Source organism: Oryctolagus cuniculus, chromosome 8, assembly GCF_051225735.1.
Source record: "Oryctolagus cuniculus isolate XC-2025 breed Fujian yellow rabbit chromosome 8, ASM5122573v1, whole genome shotgun sequence".
Taxonomy (NCBI): domain Eukaryota; kingdom Metazoa; phylum Chordata; class Mammalia; order Lagomorpha; family Leporidae; genus Oryctolagus; species Oryctolagus cuniculus.
This window is the reverse complement of record NC_142874.1, coordinates 141,458,443-141,471,468: the sequence shown is the minus strand read 5'-3', so window position 1 is coordinate 141,471,468 and position 13,026 is coordinate 141,458,443. Positions and strand designations below refer to the sequence as shown.

The 13,026-nt window shown below is 37.1% G+C and overlaps 1 protein-coding gene across 2 annotated transcripts; it reads left to right on the top strand.

Moving 5' to 3' along the window:
* The first annotated feature begins 270 nt into the window (after positions 1-270).
* LOC103346079 (beta-defensin 12) lies at positions 271-2,946 on the top strand. Of its 2 annotated transcripts, none has more exons than XM_089303245.1 (3): positions 271-427; positions 779-820; positions 2,058-2,946. In XM_089303245.1, the coding sequence occupies exons 1-3, from the start codon at positions 358-360 to the stop codon at positions 2,180-2,182; spliced, it is 237 nt and encodes a 78-aa protein (XP_089159371.1). In that variant the 5' UTR covers positions 271-357; the 3' UTR covers positions 2,183-2,946. The 2 variants fall into 2 exon arrangements, with proteins under 2 accessions (XP_089159371.1, XP_089159372.1); XM_089303246.1 differs by lacking the exon at positions 271-427 and adding an exon at positions 467-686.
* Positions 2,947-13,026: the final 10,080 nt, after the last annotated feature.

Genomic DNA, 13,026 nt, shown 5'->3' with positions numbered 1-13,026 from the left:
TGAGTTTGTCCTTGTTTTTCCCCAGAAAACTGAAGCTGGAAGAGATGAAGGGAATAACTAGCTCTTCATGTCTGCATAACTATGGCAGAGCCGAACATGACATCAGGTCTTCAAACTTCTGGTGTTCTTTCTGCTACAGCAGACAGACTCGCCCAGATATAAGGCTTAATGGGTGCCAAGGGTTAGGATCTATGATATAAGCCCTTGATCCTGGTAAATAGTGCATGCAATTGTGCTTTTTTATTGCTTCACTTCACTGAACAAAAGCATGTCTCACTACTTTCACATATAAACGAGTCTCCACGTCCTGTCAAAGAAACTCCAAGCTTCTTTTCAGAGAATTGTCACCCTTGAAAGATGGCCTTGAGCAGGAAAACATTTTCTTTTTTTTTTGTTTTGCTCTTCATTTTGGCTCAGCTTACATCAGGTATATGAAATGGATGGGATTTTGATGAGGCCAGCCTTGAAGCTAGATGATTCCCTATGAATCAACCCAAAATCAAGAGTGAAGTAAACCCCACAGTGTTAGTCATGGGCACTTATTGGACCTGCAGTGGAATTTTCTCAGGGTCAACTGCATATAGGGATCTTACTTTTTTTATTTTAACTTGTTCTTATAGGTCAGTTCTGACTTTGAGAAATAAAATAAAGATTCCAACTCTTCAGTCCCTTCAGGCCCTTGATGAGTATGTAGCATATAGGGCTGGGAATACTGTGTCTACAGTGTCATTTCCTGTATTGAAATTAATTTCTAAAATGCATTTTGTTTTGAATTTAGAGGGCCAGGCAGGACTCGATTATTCCCAGTCATTTCCAGGAGGTAAGTTAAATCCCATGTATATGTTTTCTCACTTGTCTCCTAGGAATCCAGCTCTCTTAGCTTTCTTTATCTTCTGGAGGCAATCACGAAATAGAGAGCGCATGGAAGACAGAGCTGTGTTAAATCCCAGTACCCTAAATCTCTGTTCTCTTCCTCTTGTTTCTAGCATGATATTTTGATTTTTCCATTTCAGAGAAAACTATCTTTCTTACTGCACTTTAATTTTTGCCATAGAGATTTTGACCCAGTCACTTCTTCCATTAGTATATAGTGTTAATTACATCGAGGTCATAGCTACAATCTTATACCAGTTAATTAGGACTGCTCTAATAAAAGTTGTTTCCATCCCTTACAAGCTCTGCTTCTGAATATAATAAGATGTGTGATAAAAGCTTGTCACTGAATTAAGGCTGATCAAATGAGGGAATTTGTTGGTGTAAACTCGTTGCTATTGCAGAACATCTGTGTATGATGAATATGCCACTATCATTTTCTGTGGGGTCATCTTACAGAGAAACAAAGGACACTGTAAACAGAACCAAAAGACATATTCCCAGATCATTATGAACAAAACCAAAAATATTTGGACAGAGTTTTGGGGTGAGAAACATTAAGATTGCCACTATTCCCTGAATGTTTATTACAAACGAGGCACTATTAACAACTTTTCCCAGATTGTATTCTTGAACCAACATCCTTATCAGATTGGTATTATTATACTAAAATATCCACACATAAAATATTCCTTTTGGTCACAAACAAATTAACAATGCAGATAAGTACTTCTAGAATGTCCACCAGACAAATGAAAAAGCTAGGATAAGCAGTTTACTGAGCACACACGGCCAATGGTAGTTCCAAACAAGAATCAAACCTAAGTCTCTTAACTCCATCCTTAAAGATCCTTCCAAAAACACAAGATATCTTTCCATTTTCACCAAGCAAACTTTACAGTAGTATCAGGTATGTGTTCTTATCATTCTGTAATATATAAGCCATTTGGTTACCCAGTGATTTACTTTCAACCCATGCAAGGTTACAAACACCTCGAAAACAGGAATTAACTCTTTCCAGCTTCATACTGCAAAAAGAAGGAGCTCTGAAAAATCTGCGATGATTCTTGGAAATATCCTCAGGAATCATCCTTGCAAGCCTTCCCTTTGTGGTGGCTCCTGTCAGGCCCCACTTTTCCATAGAGCCTCTGGAAAGCCTTCTCAGCATTTCCTTCTCAACACAGGTGAGTTTGCTGTTTGTGAGCCATGCAGGCTCGGTCGGGGCAAATGCAGGAAGGTTTGTTTGGAGAATGAGAAGATTTCTGGAAATTGCAAGCTGAACTACTTCTGCTGCCGGCACAGGATCTGATAAACTGACCCTCACCCGTCTGGCTTGGAAGCAGGTCTGGTTATTCAAAGAAAGTCAAGAGAAATTATTGGCTTAATCAAGTCATATCTTGAGTGAGTTCAGGGTTGCTCTCATTCCTTCTCTCTTTGTTTTGTAACTTTACTTATTTTTAAAATTTATCTGTAAAAAAATTAAGACATGAGCTATACCTAATAACTACTCACTTACTTGTGTATTAGAACTGGAGTAGCTTATTATTTCTGAATTTCTCTTCCATAATATACCTTATATGACATATTGTTATCTTATGAGGCAGGATTTTTATGTAAAGAGTTTTTTTATATGTAAAGAGATTGCAAATTAGGGAGGCTGTAATTTCCTAGGAACTATAGTTAGAAACCAGTAAACAATATAAACATTGCTGTTTTGTGAATATATTTGTATGTACTAATTCTCACAGATAGATGGAAGTGTCATCTACATTACATCAATGGAGTTATAATTCTGCATGTTCTAAGATATTTTATGCACGTCACTTTTTGGTATGCCAATATGTTGTCATTCATCAACTCTAGAAGTTATGGTTTATATTTAAAACAATTCACATCTACTAACTAATGCCTTTTGCACCAATTTTACATGTCTCTTCTTGCCTATGAAAGAAAATGATTAGAGATTAGTTTATAATGATTTGTTCAGAATTCATGCAAATGGTTGGCTGTAATGTTTGCCTTGTGATATAACATTTGTGTCATTTCAAAATAAAAATCAAATTATTAGTCTTATGTTCAGTGACTCAAAAATGATCACTCAACTTAACATATAAGACTGAACAGCATTTTGCTTCACATTTCAGTCTGTCATTTTTCTCTCCATGCTCTGATCCATTCCTTATCTTTTCCCTGCCTTGTTGTATAAAAACAGAACTATTCGCTGTAAACACAACAGTCCCCAGCCTTCATCCTTCTGCCTGTTTTCAGTCAATGCAATTGTCTTGTGAGAGAAGGGTTCATGAGATAAAGGGAAAATTCAGGGGACTTCTCCCCTTCTGTCTTCCCTGAATTAGCTCCATGTTCCACCGTATAAAGCCCCTGCTTAATGTCACTTGGTGGTTCACTCCAGGCCAGCTCCTGCCAGTCTGTCCTGGCTCCTGGGCTCATACCAATCTTTCTGTGATTACTTAAGTCACAAGGTAAGTGAGGAGTTCAACTGTGTATTTCAGAGTTACCTCATTGTTGCAGCATAGCTTTGCATTTCCAGCTTTGCTGTCATTTTATTTTATCTAACTTTTACTTAATAAATATAAATTTCCAAAGTAAAACTTTTGGATTATAGTGGCTTTTTCCCCCCATTACCTCCCTCCCACCTGCAACCATCCCATCTCTCACTCCCTCTCCCATCCCATTCTCCATAAAGATTCATTTTCAATTATCTTTATATGCAGAAGATCTACTTAGTATTTACTAAGTAAAGATTTCAACACTTTGCGCCCACACAGACACACAGAGTATAGAGTACTGTTTGAGTAGTAGTTTTACCATTAATTCGCAAAGTACAACACATTAAGGACAGAGATCCTACATGGGGAGTAGGTGCAGAGTGACTTCCATTGTTGATTTAACAATTGACACTCTTATTTATGACGGCAGTAACCACCCGAGGCTCTTAACATGAGCTGCAAAGGCTACGGAAGCCTCTTGAGTTCACCAACTCCAATTTTATTTAGACAAGGCCATAGTCAACCTGGAAGTTCTTTCCTCCCTTCAGAGAAAGGTACCTCCTTCTTTGATGGCCCATTCTTTCCGTTGGGACCTCACTCACAGAGATCTTTCATTTAGGCCTTTTTTTGGCCACAGTGTTTTGGCTTTCCATGCCTGAAATACTCTCATGGGCTTTTTTACCAGATCCGAATGCCTTAAGGGCTGATTCTGAGGCCAGAGTGCTGTTTAGGACATCTGCCATTCTATGAGTCTGCTGTGTATTCACTTGGACTTACCCCTAATGGTAGAGTTAGAAACGTGCCAGGGAAATCCAACTCAATCCCATCAAGGTGGCATGTACCAATGCCATCTCACTAGTCAAAGTGATCAGTTTCAATTCTTAATTAATCATAATGATAGGATTAAGTGCCAAAGGGATCACATAAACAAGACTAGTGCCTGCTAATAGTAATTGATAGAATTAAAAAGTAGAGAATGATCCAAAATGGGAAGCAGGATACACAGAAGACTCATTTGCTGTCATTTTATCATCCACTCTTTAAATAAAAAAATTTTTCTTTGGAAACAACTGGGGTGGAAACCCTTTTCATGCCTTGACACTGATTGATTCAACTCCTAGTTTCACTCTCTTATCAAATCTATTTGCATTTAATTGATAGTTCTCAGAAAGAGATCTGAAACATAATCCTTGCAAAAGCTAAAGTGTTTCTTTCATTTACATGAATGCTTTCCCTCGGGGAACTGTTCTTATGAATCTACAGCTTAGCAGTCATCTGCTGATGGGTGCTCCTCCTATCCAATTCTCAACAGTGAGTGTACAGCACGTGGGATACTCCCTACTTGTTGCAGAGTTTGCACTGTTTGATTTAAAAGAATTAATCAGACTACTGAGGTCCCTCATTGGAGTTTCTTTTAGAGAAAGACTCCTATGCTGGTGTCAATACAGAGTGGGGAGCCAGTAGTTGTGCCCTGTAGTTATCTTGTATAGAATCCAGAGACTTAGAATTGTAGGAGGCAACTCTCGTTGGTGCTCAGGAACTCACACATTATCCTCCTTTTTCTTACTCTCTCCTCTCTTCTGCAATTGGCCTGCTTTTAGATATTTTGTAACCAATGCCCACCACCCTCTTCCTTGAGGCATCTAGTCTCCCCCCAAAGTAAACTTTTGACCCATGTTAATTTATTCATATTTGGAATTTTCATTTTTGGTGTTAACGGCATGCCAATGATTTCCCAGCCTGTTTCTTTAATTCTGTGGGCACTTAGGAATTTTTCTGGTGTCAATTTCTGTTGGGGATGCTGAAGGAGAAGTTCTTCTCTTTGGTGGGTGGGTTAGAGGGAAACAACAGAGAAGAAGAGACACTGGTGCATTTGGTTTTCTCTTTAAGTAATTCTACTTTGTTCAGTCCACATAACTTCCATGTTTACAATGGCCTTAACACCATTAATTTAAAAAAATATATCTATGAAACTGTTATATTAACCAAATATGACTCCTTTTTTGTTTAGGATTCCATTTCACGTTCCCATCACAAAACCCGAAAGATTCCCAAACTTTTCTGTAGAGGAAGATTGATCAGTTTGGGCTCAAGTTTCAAAATAAAGGAGAAGATATTAACATCATCAAATACCAATTTCTTGGTTGAGGTATTGAACATAAATTCAGGATTAGCAACGAGTTGATCTTCACATGAGTCCTAAAAAAGGCTCACACCTATCTGAAGATGCAGAAGAGGGTGTGGAGGGCATTTTCTTGAAGGTGTCTATATCCCTGCAGAACAGTGCTCTTTCTACCTTCTACCTGTTAAATTCTTTATTTAGAAGAAGATTAAACCTTTGGCTATAAAGTAAATTGAAATTATACTGGGGCTGGCGTTGTGGCGTACTGGATAAAGCTACTGCCTGTGATCTCAGCATTCCATAAGGTAGTGGTTCATGTCCTGGCTGTTGTACTTCTGCTCCAGCTCGCTGCTAATGGCCTGGGAAAACCAGCAGAACATGGTACAAGTTGTTGGGCCTGCACCTATGTGGGAGACCTACATGAAGCTACAGGCTCCTGGTTTAGGCCTGGCCTAGCCCAGACCATTGAGGCCATCTGAGGAATGAACCAGCAGATGGATGATCTCTCTGTCTGTCTATCTGTCTATCCTTTTCTCTCTATGACTCTCTTTCAAATAAATAAATACTTTAAAAAGAAAATATGTTTTAATAAAAATTAATAGATTAAAAAAAGAAAGAGGAGAGAGGCATATAGGGTAGGCAGTATCAGTATGCACTTAAATGGAGTTCATGGAATGTGTTCTTTTTATATAGATAAATATAAATAAAGGGAAAAAAGAAAGATAGAAATCTAAACAAGCTGGGGTCAAATTCCTTTGGCAATGTGCTGATGTGTTCTGATGGTGATTTCACTCTATACCTCCAAAAGAAACCATCAGGAAAAGCTTACCTACACAGCAGGTCTGGTGAAATAGGCTTCAGTAAAGCTAAATGGAGAACTCAGCATCTCTGACTTACACATGAAAATATCTACAGACAAAAGTCCATGGCTGAGAGGGCTCAATGTGAAAGGAAGTGTGTCTGCACATAAAAAAGCACAGAAGTGAATTGGATTCCCTCGCTTCCTCAGAATAGTTCTTTAAATGATTTCATTAAACTCTGGTCTTGAAATAATGACCGTATGCTATTCTGTGTTGTTTTTCATTGGTGGCTCCTACAGATCTGTTAGTGTGTAAGTTTGTGGATGGAGGACAAAAGAAGAGACAGAACCCAAATAAATACATTTCTAATGGAAGACCCATGGCATAGAGGAGAGACTTCAATGACACTTACTTAGGGCCCAACTATAGCTGCTATACAGACAGATTTTACCCTTCACCATACAACATTGCTACAAACCAAATGTTCACACAAACCTCTATTATAGCCTATATTGCATCTCCTGTATCTGCCTACCAGGTGCAAAGTCCTTCTTGGATGCAACCTCAAATGTATATTCTACAGCCCTCCAGTGCCGTGTTGACTCCCACAGTGGAGCACAACATGTCATTACAGCCTGCGTCTATGATCAGCCCCCTGCCCAGTGGATGAGTCACCTGTCACTTGGTAGCAATGGAACATACATGCCCACAACATCAGCTATGCAAGGAGCCTATTTGCTGCAGTATCCACACATGCAGATGACAGCAGTTCCTGTTGAGGAGGCAGTGGTCAGCAGCAGGTGGCTGTAGAGATGTCTAATGACCATTCTCCACTTTCTGTTCAACCCGATAAGTAACTTTGAGATGTACAGAAGGGTGTTCTCTACATGAAGGAGGGTGTGAAGGCTGAATAATCATGGATTTTTCTGATGAATTGGGCTTTAGGAAATTATTGACAGTGTGCATAGGTTCTTGAAAACATTATTTATAATGAAATCAACTGAAACTATTTTGCTATAAGTTCTACAAGGTGCATAAAACCCTTAAGTTCATCCAGTAGCTATTCCCCCAAACACATTTATTTTAGTAAAGAGAGAGAGAGAGAGAGAGAGAGAGAGAGAGAGAAGGAAAAAAAAACAAATGACATGATGCAGAAAAAAAGAAAACATGGAAAAGAACAGAAAAAAGGAAACTCCAATTTTCTGGTATGCACAAAGACCATGAAGACTTATACAAGTGAAGTGTCTTATCCTTTTCTATGAATTCCTATTTGCTTAACTCTTTTGAGGTTGTAGCTGTTTCAGCAAAAGTTAGTTTAGTCTAATGATGTAGAGTGCCTTGACCAAATGAGCTGGTCTATCATGACTTGTAAAACAGCAGCATAGGGCTTTTAAAAAGTAGTCAATAAAAGTTACCGAAAATTTGGCTTTTTAAATATGTAGTAGGTGTTTTTAATGATTTTTCACATAATGTGTAAGGTAGTGAAATGCAAGAAGGGAAATATGTTTTGTGTGAATCACACATTTTCTACTGAGGAACTTAGAGTAGATTGCAAGGCTGTATGCCAACAGTTCCCTCTGAGTTTGACTGATTTAGGATATCTGCCATTTGATGTAATGTAAAGTCTTTTTTGCCTTTTGTTCAGGAAAAAATATCCCAACGATGTTCTAGATTTAGTTTAGGTTACGTCGGGGCTGGGGGCCCGGGGGCAGGAAGGGGGAGTCTCCGAATGTGTTGTTCTTCTTTATACTAATGATAGTGCTTTAGAATGAGAAGTATTCCTGAGATCTGACAAACCAAAAAAAGGAAAAAAAAAAAAAAGAGGTTGTAATTGCAACTACATGGCGAAAGCTAAAAGTAAGAATTGATCTTCAAACGTAAGCTGAGACATGAATCGAAGCAAAACAATTGCTACTAGCTCTCTCTCTCTCTAAATTTGAAAACTCAAAATGACTTTGCATTTTTAAAGGTAACTTCACCAAAGACTGAGGAGCCAGTAACCAGTAGCTCTAGCTCGTCTAAGAATCACATCTTCTGTGCTCTGCATTTTTTGCCAGGCCAGTTTGCCATATGTGCCTCTTTTGTACCTTTACATTTAGGTTTTATAATTTGAATTCATGTATGGACACACACACACACACACACACACAAAAGCATGAAGGAAGATTTGGATCAAAGCAGTGCCACACTTTATATCATCACTACAAGTTCTCAAGTGTAAAGAAAATCAATTTTGAAACTACAAAATTCCTGATTCATAAATACAGAGTTCTTTCTACTTTACTACATATAAGATATTTCATTGTTATTAAAGCTCTTTTATTAAGGCAATTGCATATGTTTTCAAAGCAATGGTCAATTAAGGTGTCTTCCAAAGCTGTGTACTTTGTTTGGTCAGCAGTGTGTGATCAGTTATCTACCTCAGAGTCTATTTTTTGTGATGGGACAGGGATTTGGCATTCCCTGTTTCACAGACCAAATCCTCTTAGCTCAGGAGCTTGGGCTAAGCAGTTATTTCTTTCAAGTATTTTTTAGTTCTGAAATTTTATGCTGGTATTTGATTATAGATGTCAGTGACATTTCCTGGTTTCAAAAGTCCTTGCTGCTCTGAGAAGTGTAGATTCTAGTGAAAATTACATAATCATAAGAGAAATGCATTTTTGTTTTTGTTTCCTTTTTTAAAGTTGTGATATTATTGGTTCTATGCTCCCTGGAATATTGTTGCTTAGTCAAAGTCCAGGCTGAATGCAGCACCTTCTGTGTACTTAGTACATTTACAAGCCTGGGTCTCTCACCACTTGATATTTTTGCATTAGTTAAGACAGAAATCTGATAGCTGAGTTAGAGGGGAGTGGATATCCACAGCTAGAATCATCTGAATTAAGTGCCATACTTGTCTGGGTAAGATTTCAGAAACATAACCTCTGTACATAAAAAAATCAGTTAAGCATCACATAATAGACTGCCATTAAATTATAAAAATTAATTTATGGAGAACGACCTTTTATGCAGATTGAAAAAAAGATTTTCATAGAAATATCTATATGATTAAGAGTTAATTTTTTACTTTTGTTTTACTAGTGCCACAGACTTGCCAGTGGTAACTTATTTGTCCAGTTCAAGATAACGCTGTAGTTTTCTTTCCTAGGACTTGTTAAATGCCAAAAGACATTTTGAACTGCACATTTGATCAGATTGTTACTTTTTTCTGATTCATTTCTTTTGAGAACTTTTGAATAAATAATATCTTAAATTAAAAAAAAAAAAAACCATGGCTGGAGCTGTGCATGCTGACAGGGAAAAATGAGAGCAACAGTAGGAGTAGCTGCAATTAGCCTGCAATGCCAAGCAAGAAAGTTACACAAGATCACTGAGCTGAAACCATCCTACAGGTAAAATATAATGTGATCTGTTAGAACTGGTAGAAGCCTCAGAAAGTGGCTTTAGGGTACACTCTAGGAAGAAAGGATTTGAGATTTATTCATAAGAGGTATACTAAAAGAAATATTAGCCATTTGGGAAACTGTACAACGGTGTGGGCTACACACGAGCATTTTGAGAATACATAAATTTTCCTTCCAAAAGAGATACATATTAGAATACTGCTATACTTATTTTACTGTACAAAAAAGCACCATAAACTTCTGGTGCATCAACTAGAAAGTCCCCAAACAAATGAAAGGACAGCTGAGAGATTTGAAGGGAGCAATAGATAATTAAATAATTTCAGTAGAAGATTTCAATATCCCATTTTTGATAATGAGCAGGACAACTAGGAGAAATATTATCAGGGAAATATAAGATTTGGACAATACTGTAAATCAATTAAGATTCACAGATATATATGGAACACTCTACTCAATAACACAAAAAATGCATTCTCAAGTTTGCATGAACTATTTTATGTCCAAAAAATAAGTTTGGAAGTATAGAAATTACGCAAGGCATAGTCTATGATCAGAGTGGAAGAAGAAAAGGAGATTTAGGAAAGATGCAAATACATGGAAATAAAAAAAGACTTGCAATTTCTTTGTTTTAGTGTGCTTATTATTAGCAAAAAGGAGAATTTCAAAAATACTTGCTTTCATAATATTATAATGGACTCAAACTATATCTAATGATCTTCTCCAAAACTGAGATAATTTCCAAAAAGACAATTGACTTATAAAATTTCACTGTAATGAGAGTTCAAATGAGACAGCCCGGATATTTTCAATAAAATCACGCAAGTTATAATATTGTCAGCTGTGACTGCTATCATACAGCTTTGAGTCATTGAAGATAGAAGACAATAAATGATTCTTGGGAGCATGAAGACTATTGCCATTTACCACACTTCCTGTTTAGTGGAAACAGCAAATGCTTTGTGCCTCACATTGAACTGCCATCATCCCATCTTCTGACAAAGCTGATCTTATATCTAATTCTAAACCTAGATGCTAGTTGATCAACTGTTGGCCTTAGAGTAAGGGATTCAGTGTTGCATGTTTTGCTTGAAATTTATCATCTGAGTTAGCATGACAATGAACCAGTTCAACAAGAAAATGTAACTTTTAAGTAAATATATATAGTTACGATTTTTACAGTTTTATTATTATTTATCTATTATATTTTAACATTTTGCATATGCATTAAATATGGAAAATGTTAAAATTATAAATGTACTACTTGTTTTTGAAGGTACAAGAGGATATATTAATATTACATAATGTGGAATTCATGATAAACAGTAGAAAATGAGTAAAGAAGGGTATATCATTATGTAAGGGATTTAATTTGATGAAGACAATATTTACAAATATCTCTACCCCAAATAATATTCCACTCCATCTTTTAATACCTATAAATATATTTTATATGTCATTAAAATGAAATTACTACAAAGAGTTGTATGCCAGCAAACAGGGAACTCTATCAGAAATGGATAGATACCTGGAAACATACAACCTACCTAAATTGAACCATGAAGACATAGAAAACTGAAACAGACCCATAACCAAGTCAGAAATTGAATCAGTAATAAAGGCCCTCCTAACAAAGAAAGACCAGTACCAGATGGATTCACTGCTGAATTCTACCAGACATTTAAAGAAGAACTAACTCCAATTTTTCTCAAAATATTCAGAACAATCGAAAAAGAGGGAATCCTCTCAAATTCTTTCTATGAAGCCAGCATCACCTTAATTCCTAAATCTTAAAGAGATGCTGCAGAGAAAGAGAATTACAGATCAATTTCCTTGATGAAAATATATGCAAAAATCCTCAATAAAATTCTGGCCAATAGAATGCAACAACCCATCAGAAAAATCATCCATCCAAACCAAGTGAGATTTATCCCTGGTGTGCAGGGACGGCTCAATGTTTGCAAAGCAATCAATGTGGTACACCAAATTAACAAACTGCAGAAGAAATAGATGCAGAGAAAGCATTTGATAAAATACAACACCCTTTCGTGATGAAAACTCTAAGCAAATTGGGTATAGAAGGAACATTCCTCAATATAATCAAAGCAATCTATGAAAAACCCACAGCCAACATCCTATTGAATGGGGAAAAGTTGGAAGCATTTCCACTGAGATCTGGTACCAGACAGGGATGCCCACTCTCACCATTGTTATTCAATATAGTTCTGGAAGTTTTAGTCAGAGCCATTAGGCAAGACAAAGAAATTAAAGGGATACAAATTGGGAAGGAAGAACTCAAACTTTCCCTCTTTGCAGATGATATGATTCTTTATTTAGGGGATCCAAAGAACTCTACTAAGAGACTATTGGAACTCATAGAAGAGTTTGGCAAAGTAGCAGGATATAGAATCAATGCACAAAAATCAACAGCCTTTGTATACACAGGCAATGCCATGGCTGAGAAAGAACTGCTAAAGATCAATCCCATTGACAATAGCTGCAAAAATGATTAAATACCTTGGTATAAACTTAACCAAGGACGTCAAAGACCTCTATGATGAGAATTACAATATCTTAAAGAAAGAAACAGAAGAGGATACCAAAAAATGGAAAAAATCTTCCATGCTCATGGATTGGAAGAATCAATATCATCAAAATGTCCATTCTCCCAAAAGTTTTATAGATTCAATGCAATATCAATGAAAATACCGAAGACATTCTTCTCAGACCTGGAAAAAATGATGCTGAAATTCATATGGAGACACAGGAGACCTCGAATAGCTAAAGCAATCTTGTACAACAAAAACAAAGCCGGAGGCATCACAATACCAGATTTCAGGACATACTACAGGGCAGTTGTATTCAAAACAGCATGGTACTGGTACAGAAACAGATGGGTAGACCAATGGAACAGAATAGAAACACCAGAAATCAATCCAAACATCTACAGACAACTTATATTTGATCAAGGATCCAAAACCAATTCCTGGTGTAAGGACAGTCTACTCAATAAATGGTGCTGGGAAAACTGGATTTCCATGTGCAGAAGCATGAAGCAAGACCCCTACCTTTCACCTTACACAAAAATCCACTCAACATGGATTAAAGATCTCAATCTATGACCCGACACCATCAAATTATTAGAGAACATTGGAGAAATACTGCAAGATACAGCCACCAGCAAAGACTTCTTGGAAAAGACCCCGGAGGCACAGGCAGTCAAAGCCAAAATTAACATTTGGGATTGCATCAAACTGAGAAGTTTCTGTACTGCAAAAGAAACAGTCAGGAAAGTGAAGAGGCAACACACTGATTGGGAA

Bases quoted from the DNA above. Each gene is read 5' to 3' on its own strand.
- LOC103346079 (XM_089303245.1), top strand. From the start codon at position 358: ATGGCCTTGAGCAGGAAAACATTTTCTTTTTTTTTTGTTTTGCTCTTC. The intron at 428-778 runs GTATATGAAATG...TTTTGAATTTAG, and splicing joins TTTGGCTCAGCTTACATCAG to AGGGCCAGGCAGGACTCGAT. The intron at 821-2,057 runs GTAAGTTAAATC...TTCTCAACACAG, and splicing joins TTCCCAGTCATTTCCAGGAG to GTGAGTTTGCTGTTTGTGAG.